Raw genomic sequence first — 24,238 nt, 5'->3', positions numbered from 1 at the left:
AGACCTCTACAAATGTTAGCCCAGTTGGAGGAAAGCAAAAAAGCAAGAAAACTCTCTACCTTTCTGTTTTCTGTTGTTCATCGACTCAAATCAGCCTACTGCTGATCTGTTGGCAAAAAGGCTGGTTTGATTTCATATGATATAGACATATTATTTTAAATATATATGCAGTGTAAGTGCAAATATATATGCAGTTCACTCCTTTCGGAGATGGTTCAGCTGGAGATAATGGCTGTTCACATGACCGGGCAGGGCAGCAGGTGAGAAGGCTGGTTGAATTCACCTTCCCCCCAGATGAGCGCTTGACCTTGCTAGGAGTGTGGACCATGCTCCCAGATGATCTATGCTGCATGGTGCAGCACACTGCTCTGGAGGCTGGGACAATGTGTTCTGGCCTCCAGATATCCCACAATGCAACGTGCGACACGTGCCATGCATTGGGGGATTACCCTCATAAGATGGGCGCTCTAGGAGCCTGTCTGTATCTGCTGGGCTGAATGTAGTCCTAGCAAACACACGATCCCGGAGCCTGGGTTAAGGGTTTGCTCGAGACCTTAACTTCTGCTAAGAGCCAGGTTTAAAACCAAGGCTACGTGGCGCTGCCCCAGTCGGATTGGACCTGATCCCGGGGGCTCTGACATGCAGCCTAACCAGATTGGGCTTCCCTAGCCTGGGTTAGGGTGTACGTGAGAACAGCCTCAGTAGATATTAAGAGAGTTGAAAGGGGTGCGAGAGGCTTCACTTCGCAGAGTGTACACACATCTGTTGTTGTTCCCACCATCAACTCTAGTCAAAAAGGTTTTTGAAACAATACAGAAACTTGCAAAGCCTGTAGGAATTTTGTGGAAAGTTATAAGAACGTCAGTAAGCTGTAGTGAACATTCCTGTAGTGAACATGGGATGCGGGTGTGAGTATCTTTGTTTCCCTCCCAAGTGTTGCCACACTGGGTAAAGGATCAATGTCTGCCTTTGTTCAGCCTTTCCTGAGTTAAGCACTGGCCTAACAGATGTCTCAAGGAAGTTTATAAGCAGAATATGTCGGTGACCCCAAGTATACATAGAAGAGCATCTGGTAGGTGGAGATACACTCTGGGCACACCTACGCTATCCATTAATATTAGTTTCACTGTCATGACCTGCCCGTAAGAATCATAGGCAGATTGATGAGAGTACTGTTCTGAGAATTCCCTGCAAGTAATTTCCTACCCCCGCTCACTGGGTTTCCTGAGTAATTTGTGGTCTAGATAAGTCCCCTCTCTCATCAGGGACATTGCAATTCTACTTATTAGGGTTAATAGCCAGTGACAGATCTGACTTCTGCCATGTCATTTTATCCTGTATATGTGTCACTAGCACGACACCCTGCGAACATTGTTGAGCATATGGATGAATATGCCATGCAAAAGAATGGTGAAAATCTGTTACGAGAAATCAACATGATGCTCATTTGGGCGGATTTCATGCTATGTTCTAACAACACAGATACACATATAGTTGCTGCATCATTGTCTCTAGCAAGTATATTTTCCTAGACTGCCTGCCTGTCTGAAAGGGAAAATGTTCTGTTTCGTTTTGAAACCCTCAAATACAGCTATTGCTCCAGCAACAAGCTTAATGCTACCCTTCACATTTTAGGGAAATGGGGATGTTGGTCCATATGGCCAGCAGCAGTGAAGGACCAAAAGAGAATATATTGGCTGACTAGCGGTGTGGAGGCACAGCAGGCAAACAATTTCCACAGCATTTAATTTTGCAGAGTCATCCTGCACACGGGGGGTGGGATTTTCACCAATCCACCACCCCACCCCACCCCCACCCAAAGGCACTCTCTGCAACTGGACAGTAGGTCCCTGGGGGCCTCACAGCCCTCACACTGTCCCTCCCCAGTGTTAGTCAAGATGTGAGCCATTGTCATCAAGGAAAAGAACATGCCTCTGTAAACACCCCTTGCAGAAGAGTAGCATGGACAAAGAGTGAGAGAGCCGATTTAATTCTTCTTCTTATATTTTCTCTTTCAGTTCAATTAAAAAAAACAAACCCTGGTTAATCAGAATTTACAATCCATGTTCAGAAAGGTAAACAGAATTAGGTAAGGTGGTTTTTTAAATTGGGTCACCTTCTGCAGATGTATTGAAAGTCTGTGAATGTTTTAATCCCATGGAACTCTTCATCAGGCAGAATGGAAAGACAGCATGATTTCATATGTTCTGGGAAAGCTAACTCTTCTTTTAAATGCTACAGCTAACCCAGTGGCTATCCTTTGAAAGACACAGCGGCTGACATCCAAAATAATGCTGCAGTGATGCCATGAGCAAAGGTGTACACATTCAAGAAAGCCGTGCCACTGAGTGGATGCTCCACGTTGCACAACTTCTTGCGGTCTTGATCCGCTTGTGCAAGTATGGCACGAGAACAATAAGGATAGTGGATAGCTTGGCAGCATTCTTTGCAACGGCTTAGGACCTGGGTTACCTCGGAGAGCACCTTCTTCTGCATGATCCCCACTGCACATTAAGGTCATTGAGTGAGATTCATCTCCGAATGCCGCCAGCTCATCTCAGCAGGCTTTCTCTGGAGTTGCTCCTGGGATGTGGAATGCGTTCCCTATAGATACCCGTAGCTTAACATCTGTATCAGCCTTTAAAAGAGCCCTTAAGACACATTTTTTTCAACCTGGCTTTTAGTAATCTTTGAATGTTTTAAATTGTTTTGACTCTTTGTTGTTTTGTTTAATTGTGTTCTTACTGTATTTATGGTTGTGAACCACCTAGAGCCTTTGGAGACAGATGGTGTGTATATAAATAGTAATTAATAATATGGACTAAGAAAGAAATTCCACAGAAGGGGGTGCGCCACAGGTTGTGCAAGCACGCCCTGCTGTACTGATGCAACAGTAGTCTGGAACATAAGCTCCCCACTCTGGAACTAGCTATTGCAACATCCTTGCACTAGTGCAGTATCGGTATATAGAATGTACTGTTCCCCTAAAGGAAAGCTTGTAGAAGTGAGATTGCACACAGCCAGCCATGGCTGCACACCTGTTTCAAATGCCACCACAATATCCTTGGGAACGATGTACAGTATTTAAAGGGCTGTTGGAAACGACTGGCTCCAAGTGAAATACAAATATATCTCATCTTACCAGCAGACGTTAAAATGCTAAATACATGCTGTAGTATGATTTTCATCACTGGCATGAGCCTCAGATTTGCACATCCCCTCTTCTCTTGGTTCATGAAGGGAAGAAATGTGCAGTTTCTGTTTGTGGCTTAAAAGCAGGATTTGTTATGTCAGAACTCTGCAAATCCCAGTTTGTTCTAAGCACAGTTTATGAGCAAGCTAAGATATCAAACTGGGGATGCAGGCCCTAACTCGATGGTGGAGACTCTGCTTTGTAGGCAGAAGAGAATAGAAGAGACTTTCCCTGAAATGTTGGAGAGCCACTGCCAGTCAGTGTAGACAACACTGAGCTAGATGGATCAGTGGTCTGACTCGGTAGAAGGCCCCTTTGTATGTTCAGCCAGGAAAAATGTGGCATGGAGAGTGTAGCACTTGAGAGATGGCAGCCCTGTGACTGAGCCCATCATCACAATGATGAAGTGCAAGGCGGAGCTGATTGTGAAGGACTTGCACATCAGATGCATAAACCGACCCCATACTGCACAGGCCAGTTGTTTGTCAACAAGCATTAGTTGCCCAGCTGAAGTCCCAAAGGTATGCTAGCACAGCTAGAGCCTTAGAGAGTATTCATCACAACAGTGGTATGCATGTTGCCTACTTGATGTCTCCTCCCTTGATGACTCTCTGCTGCCCGTGGCAGTGTAGTTCACTGAAAAGCATTGAATACTGGAGTGTAAGCTTTGGCTGAAGTATTTAAGCTGTGACAGGCATTTCACACATACAACTCGTCACTTGATGATGTTGTCACTGAGTGATAAGCATGCAAGTGAGGAACACACTTTCCTTATTTATTTTTTTCATCCTGCCTGAGTAAGATTTCTATGTAAACCTGAACCTTGCATATTTATATCGGCAGAAGGCAATCCAATAGAAAAGCTCGCCTCTACCTGTATTAAAGACTATCAGATCTCTTGTGGCACAAGTTGTCATGGACCAGAGCCCACTTTCTCAGGTGCATGGAGTGCTGTCCTCAGTTGGCAGATATATCCATCATGGTACAGGAGGAGAAAATGTAAACAGTAAAAGACGTAAAATACATAGGTCTCTCTCAAAGACGAATGATATTTCTGAGGCATTTCTAAGAGGATCTCATGAATACAAATAAAAACAGTATCCCATTCACAACAGCAAACACTGTGACATTACTATCTTTCTAGCTGTATTATCCCAATTGAACTCCTATTGTGTGCTCTAGTACATGAAAGTTTATGTCACAATAAATCTGTTAAGTCTCTAAGGTACCACAAGGCTCTTTGTTGTTTTCACTGTGACAGACTAACACGACTCTCTCTCTCTCTGGCATTTAACTTATTTTATAACTCTTCCTTTCTGGGATAAGCACATGCAATGGCAACTTATCTATATCAAGTTACTCTGAAAGGTAAGGCTTTTAAGAGTTGCATGTCTAACACACTCGCTTCTGTGCTTTGTTGTCTCTGCAGTTCATTTTTGCAGTTACAAGGAGAAATTTATTAGTCTGTATTGCCGCCTTTCTGCTGTCATAGAACTAGATTTTCTGAGCACCCAGCAGTCCCTAAGGGAAGCAATTTCAGACAGTGAAGTCGCTGCAGCTAAACAAAGACACCAGCAAGTCCTAGATTACATACAGGTAACCGTCTGTTTTCTGACTAGTCAAAGGTGATTTCTAGCAGGGGCTGTAATTTGGAACCTAAATGGAGAATTGTTGGGCAAGGTGCAGCATAAAGACGTTTAGTGTCAAAATACAATTTGGGTTTTATGGAATAGCCACTCTGCAGCTCTTCCCCCACTCCCTCCCTTCCACGGGTTGCTTGTTTTTTTTGAGAGAGAGAGAATTTAATGGATAAAATTGTATGACAGTTATACTGGAGTGTTATAGAGAAATGCGTCAGTTTGGGTTATAAATCCCATTCCCTCTCCAATATGAGCAAAAGCTGTGCCCTGCAATTTAGTCTGGGAGCACAGCCTTTCTTCTTTTAAAGTGAAGCTTCCCCCTCCCCCTCCCCCCCCCCCACCGCCATACCCGGCTGTCAGTCTGTGCTGTGAAAAATACTGCCAACAATTCTGTTTCTTTTGACAGCAATGACCAGCATGAGGCAGCCAGGTTAGGCAGCTGGTTTGGGGCACCATAAAGCATAGGCAAAGTGGAAGACAACCAGATCAGGCACGGGGCACACTCTGCCTGGAAGTTCTCTTTTACAAGCCCTTTTTAGAATAGCAGCCATGCTCCTGCACAGCTTCTGTTCACTTTGGAAATCCACTTTGCAGGCAGAAGGTCCCCGGTTCAAACCTGGGCATCTCCAGCTAGGGCTGAGATAGAACCCAGTCTGAAACCCTAAAGAGCGGCTGCCAATCAGTGTAGACAGTACTGAGCTAGATGAGCCGATAGTTTGACTCTGTATAAGGCAGCTTCCTAGTACATTTCAGTAGGGTTTATACAGGAGATCGTCTGAATGCCTGTGTGAATTAGCAGAAGAGGAATGATATTTGGATTTTTCTGCAGCAGTCGCCACAATGTCTCCAGCTGGCCCTGTTCTGTCAAGGTTGTATGCTGCAAATCTATACATATGGTCAATTGCGGAAAGTATTGTGCAAGATTCCAGGCTAGTTGAGGGCTCACCTACCCAAGTTTTGACATTACTTGGAAAGGCACCATGGATAAAAGAGTTTATTTACCAGAATATGTTATTGTGCCTGCAGGCCATTTGGATATATGAAGTTGCACATGATTCAGATATACTGCATCTTTTATTTTTCATCTATCTATCTATCTATCTATCTATCTATCTATCTATCTATCTATCTATCTATCTATATCTACATACACACACACATCCTGCCTTTCTTGCCCTCACCAGCCAAAGTGGCTTACAAACATTATAGAACCAGAACACAATAAAATGTTAAGAATGAATCTGAATCAAAATCAACTAAAAGCTAGTAAAAGCAATAACAATATTTAAAAGTAGAGGCAAACTGTCCATGCACCAGGGCAGTGTGCACAGAATGTTTGCTGTATGGGTGCATGTCTCATCCACCCAATCTGTCTGTTACAGAAGTCTATAATATGTAAGAATGTGCTAATGTAGGAGGCAGTTCCACATAAAGCTATCTAGATATAGGGATGGCACATCAGGTTCTAGGCTCACTCCTGTGCCTCATTTGTGAGTAGAGCAATCACATGATGAGATGGAGTTTGAATTGGTTCCAAGCGATATTTAGGCCTTTATATCTATTCATTGGGCAGGTTCACATGTACGGCAGCACCTGAAGTTCATTCAAGCACCCATAGCCCCAAGAGTGTGCACCTCCGTTCCGGTACAACTCTTAACTTCCTTTCTAGGTCCTGATACATAGAAATTGGTCAAGATATCAAAACCCACCAATCTCAGCACATGCTGCTCTACTTCCAGAAGGGAACCTGATAACTGTAACTGAGATTTGAAACCGGTTACAGATGTCAGGTTCCCTGCTTGAAGCAGGGCAGGATATATGCCAAGATTAGTGGTTTCAGATGTCACAACCAATCTCAGCATATTGGAACCTTGGAAGGAAGCAGAGGCTCGTGTGGGGATATGGGGGACAAGTAAGAGTTCCCAGGGCTGTGGGTGCTTGTGTAAACCTTAGGTACTGTCATACAGTACATGTGAACTATACATGTATAGTTCATACATGTCAACAGTAACTATTGAGTTACTGTTGCTGCTTATGGTACTTAGAGATTCCCCAGAAACTTCCAGTTTCCTTCTATTCTTATTTTTGCCAGGATCCTATAAATTCACTGGCAGACCTAAGGGATTCTGGAAATGCAGTAGAAAATTCATCAGAATTCAGGATGTAAAATCCAGGTCTGTTTACTGCTTTTCAGGGCATAACCAGATGGTTATGTCTATATCTCACCTTATGTGACCTTTTTTTTTTTTTTTGCAGAGCTTGTATTAGCAGATACATTTTGTCACTTGTGCCTGCTGTGTTTAATTTCATGCCCTGTCCCAATTTGCAATTCACGTCACTTTTTTTAGTTCTAAAGTTCGTACTTGGCAAAGTAAACACTAACCCCACCATTATGGAGAGGAGAGGAGAGCTGGTCTTGTGGTAGCAAGCATGACTTGTCCCCTTAGCTAAGCAGGGTCTGCCCTGGTTGCATATGAATGGGAGACTAGAAGTGTGAGCACTGTAAGATATTCCCCTCAGGGGATGGAGCCACTCTGGGAAGAGCATCTAGGCTCCAAGTTCCCTCCCTGGCATCTCCAAGATAGGGCTGAGAGAGATTCCTGCCTGCAACCTTGGAGAAGCCGCTGCCAGTCTGTGTAGACATTACTGAGCTAGATAGACCAATGGTCTGACTCAGTATATGGCAGCTTCCTATGTTCCTTTGTTCCTATGTCCCTAGCACTTGGCTATTTGGACATATGTTTGGGAATGGTGCACATCTGCCCTACCACAATTGGTAGGATTTTTAATAACGTCTAATATATTTGGATATTAATCTATTCGTACCTACATCCACCTGTTCACAAATTATTATCGTCAACAAATAATTTGTTTCAAGTCTGTTTTTCCTTCCCAAAAGTTTGGCAATCCCGCAGAGTCATTTCAGTGTTTCCATCCTCCATATATATATATATTTAAAATTACATTTTGGACATAGTGCTATCTAACAGAGGGGAACAGGCATCCATATGCAAATCTGTTATTATTTCAAACAGCTAAGCCCACTCCAAACTGCAAAAAACAGCCCAATAATTCCAAGATTAGACAGCATAGGTGTACTCTAAGAGGTTACAGAACACAGCACTCACAGAACATGATCTATAGGGACAGGAAGGAATAGAAAATGAAATAGAAAAGAAAGAATTAAATCTTCTAACAAATAAAAGGGCTCTATTATGGTCTCAGCCTAAATTTCACCAAGAAGAGAAGAAACTCTGACTTTAGGTTTCATGATTGTTCATGATTGATGAAAATGTAGCAGGGTCTTTTTAAACCACAGAGTTTTGCACCAAATTATTGTGACAGTGCATTGGACTTGTCAGGTTCCTTCTCAAATTAAAACCAGCTGTATTCCACCTATTGGCCAAAGGGGAAAACAGTCTCAGCCCACTACATACCGCAATCTTCAGCGGCGACCGCAAAACCACAAGAGCATTTGTATGATCCCAGATCTAAGACAGTGCTGAAGTCACTACACAAACCAAACATTGTAAAGAGTGAAGGAGTCCATAAAAGCTGTTCTGAAATGGGAGCCAGAGCAAAACCAGAAAGTAAAAATTAAACAGAGCAGATAAGGTATGTTGTGTCTAAAACAGGCTCTTGGCCAGTCAGAAAAGCAGTATTTCAGGACTGACCAAGCTGGACCTAAACTTACTATCTGATGCTGAAATTGCAGTTAAGTGCTAATTTATATGTATGTACGGTAATGTGTTAGACACTCCAGAAGCATAGCTCACATGACTGGACTGTTACCATGAGGAACCTTAGAGCTGTGCTGTTGGCAGAGTTGAGGGGCCATAATTGGGTCTAGACTGGGTTACAATCAAATGGGCAAGTAGATGGATTGCTATGAATATTCAGCACATCAAAACAGTTCTATTTTTATACTAGAGCAGGCCTCCTCAACTTAGACCCCCCCAGCTGTTTTTGGACTACAGCTTCCATAATCCCCAGAAAACAATGGCCAATAGCCAGGGATTATGGGAATTGTAGGCCAACATCTGCAGGAGGGCTGAAGTTGAGCAGCCCTGGACTAGAAGGATCCGAAAGTATGGCTCTTCATTGGCTACACAGGCATTTGAGGTTTGCTTTATATCCTGCCCTATGAAATGCATTATTAAAAATAGCAAAGAATAAGGCAGTTCACACTATAATAATTAAGGCAGGACAAGTACCCTAGCCTAGTTCAGGAGCTATGCATGATCCCACTTTGTGACTGTGTGCTTGGGAAACAGCAAGGTGATTGTCTGGGAGGGTGGAGCTGGGTTTGAGGGCACTGTCCTATGGGCTCTCATACCCAGCACTTTAACTGAGGTAGGCTCAATCACCCTCTGACCTAGCATCTCTCTCCCAGACGATCACTTCTTCCCCCCTGACCTCCTGCCTGTTTCCCTCTCACATGAGCACAAACAGGAGCACATACGGCTCCCAAACTAGGGCAGGACACTTGTTCTCCCCTAATTAATACCGTATTTTACGGACTATAAGACGCTACGGACTATAAGACGCACCTTAATTTTAATCCAGTTTTTCAGAGTTTTAACATATTAAACTGTTAAAACATATAAGACGCTCCTGAATTTTGGCGGATATTTTTCGAGGAAAAAAGTGAGTCTTATAGTCCATAAAATACGGTAATCATGACTTTGACCCAAAAACACAAAAACAAAACAGAACATAGTATAAATAGGACAAATACATAATATCAGAGTGGCGCTGTTTGTATGAAGCAGCTGGCTGCATTTGCTTGGGAACAGGAAGTTCCCTGTTTAACAGCAGGAAATGGTGTCTGAGCATGTGTGGATGCCATCTTGAGTGGTCAGCAACACTGAGCACTTAAGATGGCATCTACAGCACATGCTCAGACACCAAATGCAAATGCAGCCGGCAAACAGAGAGCCTGGCTGCTTTATACAAACAGTGCCGCTCTGGGACGGCAGGGGGCAGCGGAGATGCAACAGAGGGCAGATAAGACCTGCCTTCCTCCTTTTAAAGGGCCCGCTCTCTGCTGCCCTGGGTGTGCACAAAACACTTCATGCACATCTCTAGTGTATTCATTGTCTGTTCTATAAGACATATTTAATGAAAGGGGAAATGAAAGAAATATGAATCTCTCTATAAACTGAACAATAAAAAAGAACACGAGTCACACACTAAATGGCCTGACCACAGGGACATATTCGGCTGTTAAAGGGATTTTTTTTTTTATACCTGCCTTCCAACACTTTAAGCACATTAAACCACACAAGGGGAAAGGCCCTTCTCTGAGACAGAATGGTTAGATAATGAGCTGGTCTGGGATAATTTGGAAAGCTTCCCCCGACTAAAATACAACCCACCCACAATTCCAGAACCAAATGCTTGCTCAGCCAGAAAAATCTTAGGGCCAGTTCCTACAATTGCTGGTTTGGGAATTTGGTACAAATAAGGGTTGTTCTCATGTCCAGAGATTCCTGGGTAGGAGAGGGTTAACTCAGGCTTCTCTGGTCATCTGGAGCATCGGGAGTCCTCCCGATCCAGCAGCTCTGAGCCTGGATAGTCTAGATTCACTACCCAGGCTAAAAGTGAGGTGGGGGGGAAACAGAGCCCATCCTACCTCTTGTTCAGGTCATCTGTGCTGCTGTTGCTTTTTAACTGCAAGGTGTTTACCATAAAGTTGTAAGGCTTGAGAGGTCAGGTAGAGGAGCCCTGTTGCTGTACTGAAGGCTGCCTCTATGCTGCTCATGTGGCGCATTGTGGGATACTGGAGGACTCAGCTTAGGTTCTCCCCTCACACACACACCGATCTCATCCATGGAGATAGCTCGCACTGTTTGGAGGTGGGATCCTGCTTTCCTTCCAGCCCCACCCCGCACCCCCACCAATTTGGTTGTGTGAATAAGCCCACCATTGGGAATCATTGGGAATCATCAGCCTGCATCCAGCCCAGCTTATACTATTTATAAGGCAATTCGTATTGCAGGCCATACCTCTGTTTTGTAATGCCTGTTCTGCCCTTTTATGAAGGACACAGTCCAGGGATAGTGTATGCAGATTCACCCTGCATTGTAAGTGGCATGTATATTGCATCTCACTGTTCCGTATTGGATTTCTGGCTGATGACTCATTGAACCAGATCTTACCCTGCTTCCAAAGTGTGTTCTGATTTTGTCCTACCAATCCCCAAATGTGAAAAATTCCATAAAGGTAGAGCAGCCACAAAAAATGCTTGTATGTTTTCCCTAGAGGTGGTTGTAACTTGATGTTCCCATAGTGTTGTGCCCAGCTGGCTCTGTTAACATGGTGTTTTTAGGGACTATGATGGAACTTTGTGGGAGGTAGTAGTCTCTAATCTATGTAAGGCTCAGGAGATCGGAGGATGTAAAGAACATTACCAACTTCATAGGCTGTTCCCCAATAGAATAGGAACCTAGTTTGGAACAGACAAATCTGCTCCTGAGGACAGGACAAACTATTGCACGTATGTTACAAACCCTGACATCTGCTTTTTATTAGTGAAAAGAGACTGCAAGAGGTGCCAGTTTGGTGCAGAGAAGCAGGAGGCATGGTGTGCTTAACTTCTCCCCTCCACCCGCTGCACTCTTCTACCACCCCCCTCAGCTGCTTTTTCCCCTTGTGCGGTTCCAGATTCAGAGGAGCAAGAGAGCTTGCTGGGAAAGCTGCAGCAGAAGTGCAATGGGGAATCACCCCTTTCCTGCCCTCCCTCCACCACAGATTGCTCCTACTTGCAGTGATATTGAGGCTATTCTCACGATGGGGGGAAACCGGGCGAGCCCAGTGGTTCTTTGGCGGCTAGCCCGCCAAAGAAGCCCTCCCCTTAAACAGGTTTCCCGGTCACGAGTCACCATGGCGCAGCTCCGCGCTGCGGCAACTCATGAGAAGACCCCTGCTGGGAGGCTAAAACAAGCCTCCTAGTCTCAGGGGTCTCCCCAGGATGCCCCACACACTTGTGCGGCGCATCTTGGGACTTCTGGGGGCCAGGCGGCGCCCAATCCTTGCAGCCTCTATCAGCTCCATGATGGAGCTGGTAGTCGTGTGGGCGGCCAATCCGGCCCCCCAGCAACGAGCGACTGCTCATCTGTGGGGAGAGCAGGCTAAGTCCGCTCCCCCCACAGAGCCTGGCCGGTGTGGAGAGCCTCATCGTCTAGGAAGTCACAAACCGCCACGGCTAGGTCACAAATACTCCCCCAAAGCTGCCACCTTTTCAACAGATGCAGTCAGTGAGGCTGTTTTCCCAAGCAGCCAAGACCAGACTAGGGCAGCTGTGAGCAAGCTTGGCTGGCTGCCTGTGAGAACCGCCAGCAGCTGCATGGCTCCCAGTGGCGCCTCGGCAGCAAACCCGCCTCGGGAACCCACTGGTTAGCCAAGGTTTGAGAATGCACCCTGAACCCAGGCTAACTGCTCATGTGTCAGCGCTGGCTGCTGACCCAAGACTGGGCTCCAGGCCATTGCTGGGGGCATCCCCACAAGGCACCATGCACTCGTGCGCTGTATTGCGTGATTTCTGGGGGCTGGGGTGATATGTCCCAGCCCACAAACCTCTGCGCTGCCTGGGGCAGCAGCGGCACATCTGGGTGTGCAATCCGCACACCCAGCAACTCTTCTAGATCATCTGTGGGGAAGGTAAGCGGCTGCATCCTTCCCCGCCCTCAAACCTGCTCACCGGATCAGTGAAATCACCCTGAACCAGAAAAGTGCTAGTCAAGATACAGTGATAAACCTAGGAGTAGGAAAAAAGGCTGTGCAGCTCAGAGATCATCTCTTTATAGCCATGTAGGCTGTAGACATTTCTAGCCAATGACCAATGTATTTCAAGTAAAAACAGCGATATAAAACCTAATGTTCTCTGCATCCTCTTCCTCACACAGCAAATTGATGAGATTTGGCGTGAAATGAGATGGATCAATGAGGCACTACAGTACGCACGGTACAAACAGCCGGCTGGTGGCTTACCAGTCATTAAGATTGTGGATCTGTCTGAAGAAACAATGCAAAAGAAGATCAGTTCAACATCCTCCCATCTCGACTGTCTTCCATCCCCACCACCCTCACCAGAGACGGAGACCCCTAGGAGAAAAGGCATGAGTGGTAAGAGAAAACATCTCTGTCCCCTTCAGACAAGGCAACCTCAAAACACCATTCTCTAGTCACTTCTAATTCAGAGGTGCACCAAGACTGTACTGTATGGCTGCCCAGCAACCACAAGGGATTGGCATCTCTGTGGCACGTTCTGTACACATCACCATATTTTAAAGTGTGTGTGTGTGTAAAACTCATTACAGAGTTGCTGATCCCCACATGTGATGTTGTAACCAGCCCTCCATTTCTCCTCCTGCTCCCAGTCTTGACAAAAGGGCTAGCTGGCAGTCATTTTCCTGGAAGAAAAGTCATATTCCTAGAAACTGTTGTGCACCATTTGGAGCAAAGCAGGAAGGGGAGGGCAGAAAAGATGGCTACTCAGCATGTTGTCTGAGTATATATAGCCCAGTAATTTCACCCGTTCTTTAGAGATCTCTGGCTAATCTTGATTGTGTGTGGGGTTGTGGTTTTTTTTTAAAGAATCAATTTCTCGTACCTGATGGAGAAACTGATATGGTCCTGTGTAGTTTGTTGAGATGGCTAATTAATCTCACTGTCAACAGTTTGTATTTTGCTTTCAGCCCAGTGTTGTCTGTCTACACAGTCCAGCCTGGAGTTATAATTATGCCTTTGTCTTCTAGTTTATTGCAACAGAGAGCTTAATGTTCCATGGAGAAATCAAAAACATTTCTGAAAATTTTTTACTAAGTTAATGGGTACGTTTTCCTTCCATTTTTGGACATCTCTCCTATCTTTATGTCTCCCCTCTGCTCCTCTTGCTTTCTGTTGTAATTGGACAGATGGCTTCCTACAGCATAGGGCTAAGCATTTTGTTTAACTGACGTTCTTCAAATGCACCCAGGTGATGGGAGGGACCACTTTAGAAACAAAAATTAAGCATGGCATGTAACCTCATGCACACACTTGGCTGTGTGCTATCACTCCACTGAGGAGTTTGAACAAAACAGCTCAAGAGAGGGAGCTCCAGCAAACAGACAGAACAGACAGTATGCAACAGTAGTGGCTTTGTTAATAGAGTAATAAGACTTGAAACAAGAATCCCTCCGCACAACTGCTGTAAATACAATTTGCTACAGTGGCACTTTGGGGGTGAAATAGCTCTTTGTGAGTGTGTGTGGGGGGGGGGTTCAAAGGGAAAACATCACAAAGAGTTAAATACCCCTTAACTCCGTGCTGTGTAAATCTCCCAGTCGAAATCTCGCCTCTATGCAGTAAAGTCAAGCCTTTAAATACATGCTGATGCATTTAATATCACCTGTTGCTTAGTAGTGGTGAGTCTGAACCGGTCCGGCGGCCATTCTAAGGAATGGCCGAACTGCCGGACCGGTTCGGCTCTTGGTGGTTCGGGTCCGGGTGGGGGGTATGACTTTAAGGGCGGGAGGGCTTGCTTACCCCTCCCGCCTCTTCGGCCCCCTCCAGCGCCCGTATTTAACTTAAAAGCGGGGCGCTGGAAACCAGCCGCTGCCGCTACCGCCACCCCCCCGAGCACATTAGCAATTAAGGGTGCCCCTGCCGTCGCCCGCCCGCCAGCCAGCCAGCCAGCCCTCCCTCCCAGCTGCCCGCCCGCCCGCCCGCGTGTGTCCTTACCTAATGCTTTAAGTAAACGAGAGGAGCTACCGAACGGAGCTCCTCTCGTTAGCAAGGCCTCCAGAGGAGTGAAGGTGCTTTGCGCGCGCGCGCATGCGCGCGCCACAAAGGACGCCGGAGGCCCGGTCTACCCGCCGGGAAAAGGCTGGGTAGACCGGGCCTCCGGCGATCGGAGGCCCGGTCTACCCGCTGGGAAAGGGCCGGATAGACCGGGCCTCCGATCGCCGGAGGCCCGGTCTACCCGGCCTTTTCCCGGCGGGTAGACCGGGCCTCCGGCGTCCTTTGCGGCGTGCGCATGCGCGCGCGCGCAAAGCGCCTTCAGTCCTCTGGAGGCCTTGCTAACGAGAGGAGCTCCGTTCGGTAGCTCCTCTCGTTTACTTAAAGCATTAGGTAAGGACACACGCGGGCGGGCGGGCGGGCGGGCGGGCAGCTGGGAGGGAGGGCTGGCTGGCGGGCGGGCGGGCAGACGGGCGACGGCAGGGGCACCCTTAATTGCTAATGTGCTCGGGGGGGGCGGTAGCGGGGGCGGCTGGTTTCCAGCGCCCCGCTTTTAAGTTAAATACGGGTGCTGGAGGGGGCCGAAGAGGAGGGAGGGGTAAGCAAGCCCTCCCGCCTTAAAAGAAAGGGCCCCCCGTCGGTGCCAGTCCGGACTGGGCCGGACCGTGCACATCCCTATTGCTTAGTCCTAAGAGACAATGTGGTGATTCTCACGACCACAGGAAAGCGGGCTAAGGGAGCCTAGCCCGCTTTCCTGCGATCGTGTGCTGCAACGGGAGCCACACGGCTCCCGGCAGCAAACCGCAGTAAGTACCCCTTCCCTTAAACGAGGTTAGCAGTGCAAGCGCTCTGCTAACCCCTAGGGGTGTACACGGAACCGTGGAGCTGCGGTCCGGCACTGGGGTGGGGGGTTCCATTAAGGGCAGGGCTTTTTGCAGTCAAGCAGGGAAAGGGGCGGCAGGGAGGTATCCTGCCTCCCCGATTGCAATAGTAAATACAGCCGCCAGAGTTGGAAAGTGGCGGGAGGGGTAAGTAAACCCTACCCCGCCCTTAATGGAACCCCCCACCCATATCCTTCCGAACCGCCCGTCCCCGGACCGGTCCGGAGGCCTACAGAATGGCCTCCGGACTGGTCCGGGCACAGCACTACTAACCCCATTCGTCTGATCGTGAGACGCCACGGCACGACTGCACACTATGGCAACTCATGAAGAGACCCCCAACCAGGAGGCTAACACAAGCCTCCCAGCCTCGGCAGTCTCCCCAGGATGCCTTGTGCACTCGCGTGGGGCATTCTGGGACCTCCAGGGGCCAGGCAGCCCCCCGATCCCTGCCGGCCCCTACGAGGCCGGTAGTCGTGTGGGTGGCTGATCCGGCCACCCAGGGACAGCTCCCTGCCCTAATAGTATGTTTGCTGTTAGAAACAACCAAGGCTAGAGCCAGGAACCTTCAAGTCTGTGCTCTGCTGGCCCATGTGAGCCACTGAGGGCTACAAAATGGAAAGCTAATTAATTAATTAATTAATCAATCAATCAATCAATCAATACATTTATATAATGCCCCATACAAAAAAAGTCCCATGCCTATGATGTCCTCCTGGACTCCATATTGTCATCACTGCCTCAGGCAATCCATTGGTTCTTGACTTGGTAGCACTTTAAGAGTCCAGCTTTGTTTGGGCAGCAGCTTGATCTGGCCTGCCTGGCTGTGATGTGATGTGCCTGCTGGATTCCCCCCGCCACCAGGCCCTTGCCAAGAGGCTCTGCATCCTACCAACTCTGAAAGTGCTGCAGCCCAGCAGCAACGATTTAATGCTGCTAGCAGCAAAACTGAAGATGCTGAATCAAACAGCTGGCATCATTCTCTTCGTCCTCTTTTTAGCCTTCTTTAAGTCCATGCATAAAAAGCACTTTGGGAGGATTCATTTGAGGTTGCTTTAGGAATAACACTGCCTATGTGTTTCCTAACATATAGCCTGTATATTTGTAAACAAATGTTGTAACAAAACGGGGGTTCTTCTGGAGACTACCTACACCTCTGTTTGGCTCAGTAACACAGAAATTACTGATAAATCCAAGTTATAATGGGGTTTAGCTATTCTAGCTTTGGTGGCTGACATACTGCACAAGGTTTTGTGCATGTTGCAATGGAACACATGCGCAGTTGCACTCTTTGCACAAATGCAAAAATTGTGCAAGTGGAGTTGTGCAATGGATGGCCATTATTTCCAGTGGCCATCTATCACGCAACTCCATTCACACAGTGCTTGCATTTGTGCAAAGAATGCTCTTGTGCAACTGTGTTTCTGTTCCATTGCAATGTGCACAGAACTTTGTGCAGTCTGTCAGCCACTACCAGGGATAAAGCCACCATAAAACAATTCAGTGGGTGCTATCATCTGCTTTTATTTACCTCATAGAAGCAGCAATTGATATTATTTATCCTAGGTTAGAACTGAAAGCAATATTAGTAAATATTCAAAATTTCCTTCAACTTCCAGTTTTGTCACTGAGATGCTGAATACAAAATGTCAAGTTCGAAATGCAAGTTCTTGTTTTGAACCCTTTGTTTTACTTCAAAATTTGACATTCAAGTGCTTTAGCTAGGTAAACCTGGATAGTTTATCTGCTGGAAACTATTGAATATCCACAAAGGATATATGTACAGTAACAGCCCATTCTAATAATCCTCTGACTACCTTAAACGTTAAAGATTACCCAAGATAGTGTCTTGGCAACCACATATGGAACACAGGGAGAGACATGTTCAAACTTGTTCCAACAGGATGTAGTGCAACATATTTGGGGCTCATTCACAGTAGTCTGGATATAGCAGAAAGGGGAGCTAATTGGCTTACCCTCCAATACCAGAAAACCACAATAAAGGCCAGGTGGTAGCTACTGGAGCTGAATTATCTCTTGGCAAGCCCTTTGTCACTGGAATCAGTTTGGTTCATACAGGCAAAACAAAATACCAGATACTTCTTATCTCTATGAAGAAAATTATCAGCATTCTCCTCCGCAAAATAAACTCTTATAAAGATTGCTCTGAGCTTCCCACCACTTGAGCAAGTAGAAGAATACAAAAATAGTAGTACGCTATGTTCACACATTCATGGCGATGCTGGTTAAAGAATTAACCAGAACCGCAGAGCCCTATGGAGCCGGTTGTGAGAACCCAGAATTTCTGGGCAATCCTGGTCAAACTGCTGTGGTTAACCCACATTTAACCAGGATCAATAACCAGCATACATCAATAACAGTGTAACAGCATCAGGTCATGCGTAAGTTATGATGGAAAAGGATAGAAGTGCAAGTAACCTGTATTAGACATGCTGGCTGACATCCTGACTAGTGAAGCACCAGTGAAATGAGAGAAACACCAGTGTTTCTGAAAAATCCAACTAACACACCTCCACTGCTGGCTCAGTGGTGGGGGCAAATTTAGATGATCTCTCCTTCCCCAAAAAGTTTTCTGAGCTCCTCCCAAATATGTCCCTGAGGGTTACATAGCCCTCAGGGACATATCTTTGGGTATCACATATGGCTTCTAGGGGAAGGGGTGATTGTTGAAATCCCCCACACATTCACACCCTAGCTAGTTTTGTGGTAGTAAGCATGAATTATCCCCTTTCCTAAGCAGGGTCCACCCGAGTTTGCTTTTGAATGGGAGGCTACATATGAGCACTGTAAGATATTACCCCTAAGGGCTGGGGCTGCTCTGGGAAGAACATCTGCACACTTGCATACAGAATATTCTAAGTTCCTTTTCTGGCATCTCCAGATAGGGCTGAGAGAGACTCTTGCCTGCAACCTTGGAGTAGACATTGCCAGTCTGTATAGACAATACTGAGCTAGATGGACCAATGGTCTGACTTGGTATAAGGCAGCTTCCTATGTTCCTTTGTTCCTAATAACCAGGATCTTGCAGCATGTCAAGAAGATGCAGTGTCTCCTATAATGTATGGATTCACACAAATCCAACAACAGTTTCCAGTTCACACAACCAGGTCTATCAGGGCTAGCACAGCCTTACATGGGTAGACCTGTTCGTGTGAAGCGACGGAATTGGGACTGATCCTGGTGCGCCTCAGCTTGGTAGCCTGGGTTTTTCTAGTAGGTATAAAAGTGAGGTTGAAGGGCACATGCATGCTCTCTGACCTCACCACCCACCCACCCCACTCCGGTTGTGTGGATGCTCAGGCTGTTTGCGGCCTGAGCATCCATAGCACTGGGCAGAAGGAGTGTCTGGCAGCAGAGAAATCCCCAAATGCACCATGCCCCTCACACAGTGCATTGTGGGAGGACTTCCTCCTCTGGATCCCAGCTCTGCCGCTCACTACCCCAGCACTCATGTGGGCGTGTGAGGGACAAGGAGCGGCAGGATCGTTTCTGGGGAGGCAGGTAGGAACCTGCCTCCCACCAGCCCTCCCCAATGCCAGAGTTCATGGTTGTGTGCACAGTTTTCTAGTTTTGCCAATTATAATTCTCACAACAGGAAGTTGTAGCCAATCACAGTTCCCTAATAAGAATACCTGTGTGATAAACCTTTAGACTGTATGCTCCATGGGTCTTAGAACAAATACCTTTTGTTGTCTGAAATCTCTGTAAACCACAAACACACTTGTGGGACTCTTACTGATACCTGTTCCCCAAGAAATACAGAGAAAGGTACTGTGCAAATATCTCGGTGATAGCTTAATGGAAGGCCATTTTATTTAACTTATTATTTATTTATTTATTTATTTAGCATATTTTTATATGGCCCAAAATGCAAGTTCTCTGGGCAGTTTCAAACAGGTGGACGGGCTGGTAGAGGGCACTCTTTGACAGCTTTTTTGTGGCAGTCGCCAAGCTATTTGGGGTACCCATCCCCATGGCTTGCTTGTACAGAGCAACCTGCCATCCAGCTCTCATGCGTGTCTCCATGGCCTGACACTCTCATGAAAGAGCAGTCCATGGGAGAAGGGGATTTCAACGCACATTATTAGCGATTCAGCTCGACACCCCTGTCCCCACAGACAGTTCTCTTCATGAGTTCTGAAGGGGTATCCCTGTGGCCTTACATTGTCTTTCCCATTGTGCAAAGAATAGAGCAGAGCCATTCAAGAAGTCCTGGTTGCGGCTACCCTTTAAATCTGACCCCAGGTATCGCCGCCCTGCCATATGTTGCCACCCCAGCGCTCTAATGGGGTTGTCCTGCTTAAGTTGCCACCTCGAGTGCATGTGCTTGTGGACATACATCTTTGTTGCTTCATTTTCAGAAAGCAGATCAGGTAGTGCCCGTCTTGCCATCTTGTCCCCTTTCTCTCCTGATTGGCAGGAGGGGAGCAACAAGGGACAGAGGGGGAAGAGGGTGACTTTGACCCCTGTGTGACTTTGCCATTTGACAGGCTGACAAGCTTGGGATGGGACATGGTGGTATCCCTGTTGCCGGGCAACTGCTATGTTAGATCGGAGACAGGAGGTGGGGCAAACGCTCAGAGAGGCAGCCAGCGAGATGCGCTGCATGCATGCAGTGGGTGAGATCCTGGGTGGGTCTGTGCTGCCTTCTCTATGCTTACACTTCCAGAAACTGCACAAAACCGTGGTTGTGGCGGCACCCACTTTCAGACATAATGCTGCCGCGAAAAACCTCAAGTTATGGTGGTGAAACTCACTAGATACTGAAGGTTCAAGTTGAAATTTGACGATGCAAACCTCAGGTTGCTTTGCTGCAAAACCATGGTTGCAAGCATTTGGATGCTCACAATTTCAAACCCCTGCCCCGTTTAACTGTGGTTTTGTGTCACGTGTGAATGCAGCCTGCATCTCAAGGCCAGACATGGAGCTAATCAACAATCACTAAGAAATATTGCACACAGAGAGAGAGAGAGCTGCCACTGTTCATTTCTCACCACAACATTATCTCACAAACAAAACGAACCACAACTCAAGAAAGGTTCAAGACAGACTTCCAAGTTCTGCCTTTGCCAATCTGAGATTCTGCAAAACCAGAGTTATAGCAGCAATTGCACAGTATATTATACTCAGTGCTAAGAAAAGAAAACCACAAAATCAAATATTCTTTCCTCCTGTCCTGATATAGCCTCCTCTTCAAGAGAAGCACACTATCAGGGCTCTCTCTCTCTCTCTCTCTCTCTCTCTCTCTCTCTCTCTCTCTCTCTCTGCCTCCCAGTCCTTTTGAAAAAAATTTTTAATTTGAAATTCCCTCCTTTTGTGTTCCCTCTCCCTCCTCCTTTCCCCCAGCCAATGGGGGCACAGTTGCCCCTGACAATACTTGATTTGTATGCTGACAAGCCAGCCAAGAAGTAAGGAGATTGTAAGCCAGTCAGAAGCCAATGCCAGAAAATCAATCAGCAAGGGGGAAAACAGGTCTCCAAAATGGCACTTGGAACATCAAAACGGGGTTGTTCTGCCATGAGCCTGAAACAGGCCCTTTATTTAAAGGGTGTTCTGTTTTGAGCTTTAAACACTCGAAACAGCCCATTTCAAGTTGACACGTTTTGTCAGCGAAGCATTCTGCACATCCGTAATATTTATTGCTGGTTTTTTAGCCATGGACTATTACAACTTAATTGTAAACAATTAGTACAGAACAGAGTAACATCCTGTGCATATTCCATAAACAACAAGGCTGAATTGAAATGACCCACCCACGCTCCCACAATTTCGCTACCACCCCCATTTTTACTTTCCCCTTAAGTTGGGGAAATTGACTAATTTCAATTATTTTCAGGGAGTGAAAGGGGGCAGAGCACCGTGATGCCAATCAGTATTGAGGGCCGTTGCTGCCAAGGCCATGAAATAAGAAGCAAACACTTTTCAAGCGTAAGCGGAGGCAGTTCCGGGAAACCTTACCCTGTCCCCAAATTCACCCCAAAAGGTCTAGGCAGGGACTTGCTGCATCGCTTTACTAATATGACTAAATAAATCCTAACATAACATTAAATAAACACAGATGGAAAAATTTATACAGAAAATAATTCAATAGGAATATGAAATGGTCAAAATACAATTTGGAAGAAGCACACAGGAGGAAAATAGGTAGGTAGGAAGGAAACAAGAACAGTGTAGAAACTCTTTATTGAAGAGTAGATCCCGATACGTTTCAAGTTAAAACTCTTCTTCAGGGGACTACAACATGTAAAATATACCAATGAAGGAGTGTGTATAAAAAGAACTATTAAAAGGTAGATAAAAACAAAACATAATTATGACCTTGTAAATAGGGGACAAGAAATGAACCTTAAGTGCAAAGACAAGAGGCTGTAATATAATTTCTTATAAAGAAACTAACAAGTTAATACAGTACAACAACAACAAATATTTATATATTGCTTTTCAACAAATGTTTTAGCACTTAGCAATAGCAATAGCACTTACATTTATATACCGCTCTATAGCCGGAGCTCTCTAAGCGGTTTACAATGATTTCAGCATATTGCCCCCAACATTCTGGGTACTCATTTTACCGACCTCAGAAGGATGGAAGGCTGAGTCAACCTTGAGCCCCTGGTCAGGATCGAACTTGTAACCTTCTGGTTACAGGGCAGCAGTTTTACCACTGCGCCACCAGGGGTTTTCAAAGTTATTTCATAACAGAGAAATAATAAATAAATAAGATGGCTCCCTGTCCCCAAAGGGCTCACAGTCTGAAAGGAAATGTAAGATAGATACCAGCAACAGTCACTGGAGGTACTGTGCTGGGGGGTGGATAGGGCCAGTTACTCTCCCCCTGCTCTATAAAGAGAATCTCCACGTTAAAAAGGTGCCTCTTTGCCCAGTTAGCAGGGGTAAAAATAACTAAATAACTAAAAAACAAAACTAACAAATTCAAACAAAAATATTTAAACAAACTAAACCACAGATTATAATAAACTAGCTGGCAGAGCATCTGCGTCCTAGTTCTCCCTGTCTCCCCACCCTCCACCGCCGACCCAGCTCCTTGCGTCACCTTCCCCTCACTCCAGCCAGTCCCTGCAAGCGGAGGTGGTGAAACCTCCTTCCTGGCCCCTCACCGGCCAATTCGGCCCCCTTGCCCCACTTCCCCCACCACCACCTTAAGCCACCCCATGGCAACAGAAAGGATGGGCGACGATGGGGCACTGGCAGTGGAAATGGCAATGAAAGCTCCTTCTGTGAGCCCGCTTGCCGCCCAAATGACAGGTTGGGCCATTTATGGCCCATTTGGGGGCTTTTTCAGAGTCAGTTTGAGGCTCTCTCAGAGAGCCCCAAAATGCAGGCCCATGGAAGGAGCTTTTGCACCTCCCTCCTCCACTAGTGCCATGCCCTGTCTTCGCCATCTCCACTGCCATTCCTTCCTCAGATGAAAGTTGTATGTGCAAGCCCCGCCCCCGCATTTTCATTGGCAACAGCGGGGGTGGGGCTTGCCACATATGACCTTAGTGTATTATATAGATAGATAGCTCCTCTCATACAAACTGACAAGTTTAAATAATGTAGCTAAAATCCTCCAACTGACGAAACCAAGATGAATACAACACATGGAGGCAATTCTCACAATCGCCAGGGGTGGACTGGGAGGGTGCGGGGGGAAAGGCTGCTCTTAACCTACTTTCCCCACTGACGACCAAACCTTCCATCTTCAGCATGCCTCCCGCAGGCCCACATGGGTAGCCATGCTCTGTGCAGCTCTGTGAGGCACAGAGCAAGGCAGAGGGATCCAGGGCTGGAACTTCTTGTTCCGGTCTCTGGATATCCTACAATGCAACTCGTGACACGTGCATTGCATTGGGGATTCTCCCGTCAGAAGGGCACTCTATGCGCCCGTCTCTGTGTCTCCTCAGACAGAACTCAGCCTGAGGAGACACATGATACCGGCTAGCCAGAGTAACTGTGCAAGCACACCCTTAGCCTTGGCTAACAGCTGGGTTTCTTAAGAGGGTTAGGTGGGTGGGGAGCGGGGAGATCCATGAGGATCCCTCCGCTTCTTACGACCAGCATAACCCTGGCTGGGCTGCCCCAGGCTGGGTCAGGCTAGTTGTGAGAACAGCCTTATGGGGTGACTAGCCCATATACAAAATAAAATAAAATAAATTAAAACATCAGCTTGACTCAATTATGAGGATTTCTTCTTTACTGAATAAGTAAGCTGCTTAGAAGTTGAATACTGTGCCTTGTAAACCACTGTGAGTTATTTTTCGTGCTTTACTCTTTTGTAGTTCTTGTTTTTATTTTTCAATAACAGTCTATTTGAGTCAAGGTGATATTTTAATATTTTTTTATTTTGAATGTAGGCTAGTCACTCCATTCATCTTGGTTTAGTTAGCTTGAGGATTTTTGCTACATTGTTTAAAGCTGCCAGTTTGTATGTGAGAAGCTATTTCTGTGGCTTAGTTAGTTCAAATATTTTTGTTTGAACTTGTTAGTTTTGTTTGCAAGATGCTATTTATCATAACCGTGGTTCAGTTAGTTTACATATCTTTGCTGTACTGTTCTAACTTGTTAGTTTCTATAAAAGAAAGTATTTATTACAGCCTCTTGTCTTTGCACTTGAGGTTCATCTTATTCCCTTTTTACAAGGTCATAATTATGGCTTTTTAAAATTCTACCTTTTAATAGTTCTTTTTATAATTACTCCTTCGTTGTTACCTTTTACATGTTGTAGTCCCCTGAAGAAGAGTTTTCACTCAAAACGCGTTGGGATCTACCCTCCAATA

At 46.2% G+C, this 24,238-nt stretch overlaps 1 protein-coding gene and 1 long non-coding RNA gene across 14 annotated transcripts in view; one reads left to right on the top strand and one right to left on the bottom strand.

Moving 5' to 3' along the window:
- LOC128347391 (uncharacterized) overlaps positions 1-24,238 on the bottom strand; it is an 85,239-nt gene that overhangs the window by 35,325 nt on the left and 25,676 nt on the right. The gene's annotated exons all lie outside the window — the stretch shown is intronic.
- Positions 1-24,238, top strand: part of ANKFN1 (ankyrin repeat and fibronectin type III domain containing 1) — a 376,151-nt gene that overhangs the window by 350,528 nt on the left and 1,385 nt on the right. For all 11 annotated transcript variants that reach the window (XM_053301930.1, XM_053301921.1, XM_053301928.1 and 8 more), the window contains 2 exons: positions 4,623-4,789; positions 12,741-12,960. In XM_053301930.1, the coding sequence (XP_053157905.1) occupies positions 4,623-4,789; positions 12,741-12,960 (387 nt within the window). The remainder of the gene's footprint in view (positions 1-4,622; positions 4,790-12,740; positions 12,961-24,238) is intronic.

Source organism: Hemicordylus capensis, chromosome 2 (genome assembly GCF_027244095.1).
Source record: "Hemicordylus capensis ecotype Gifberg chromosome 2, rHemCap1.1.pri, whole genome shotgun sequence".
NCBI classification, from domain to species: domain Eukaryota; kingdom Metazoa; phylum Chordata; class Lepidosauria; order Squamata; family Cordylidae; genus Hemicordylus; species Hemicordylus capensis.
The sequence above is the reverse complement of the archived record's forward strand: the minus strand, read 5'-3'. Positions and strand labels throughout refer to the sequence as shown.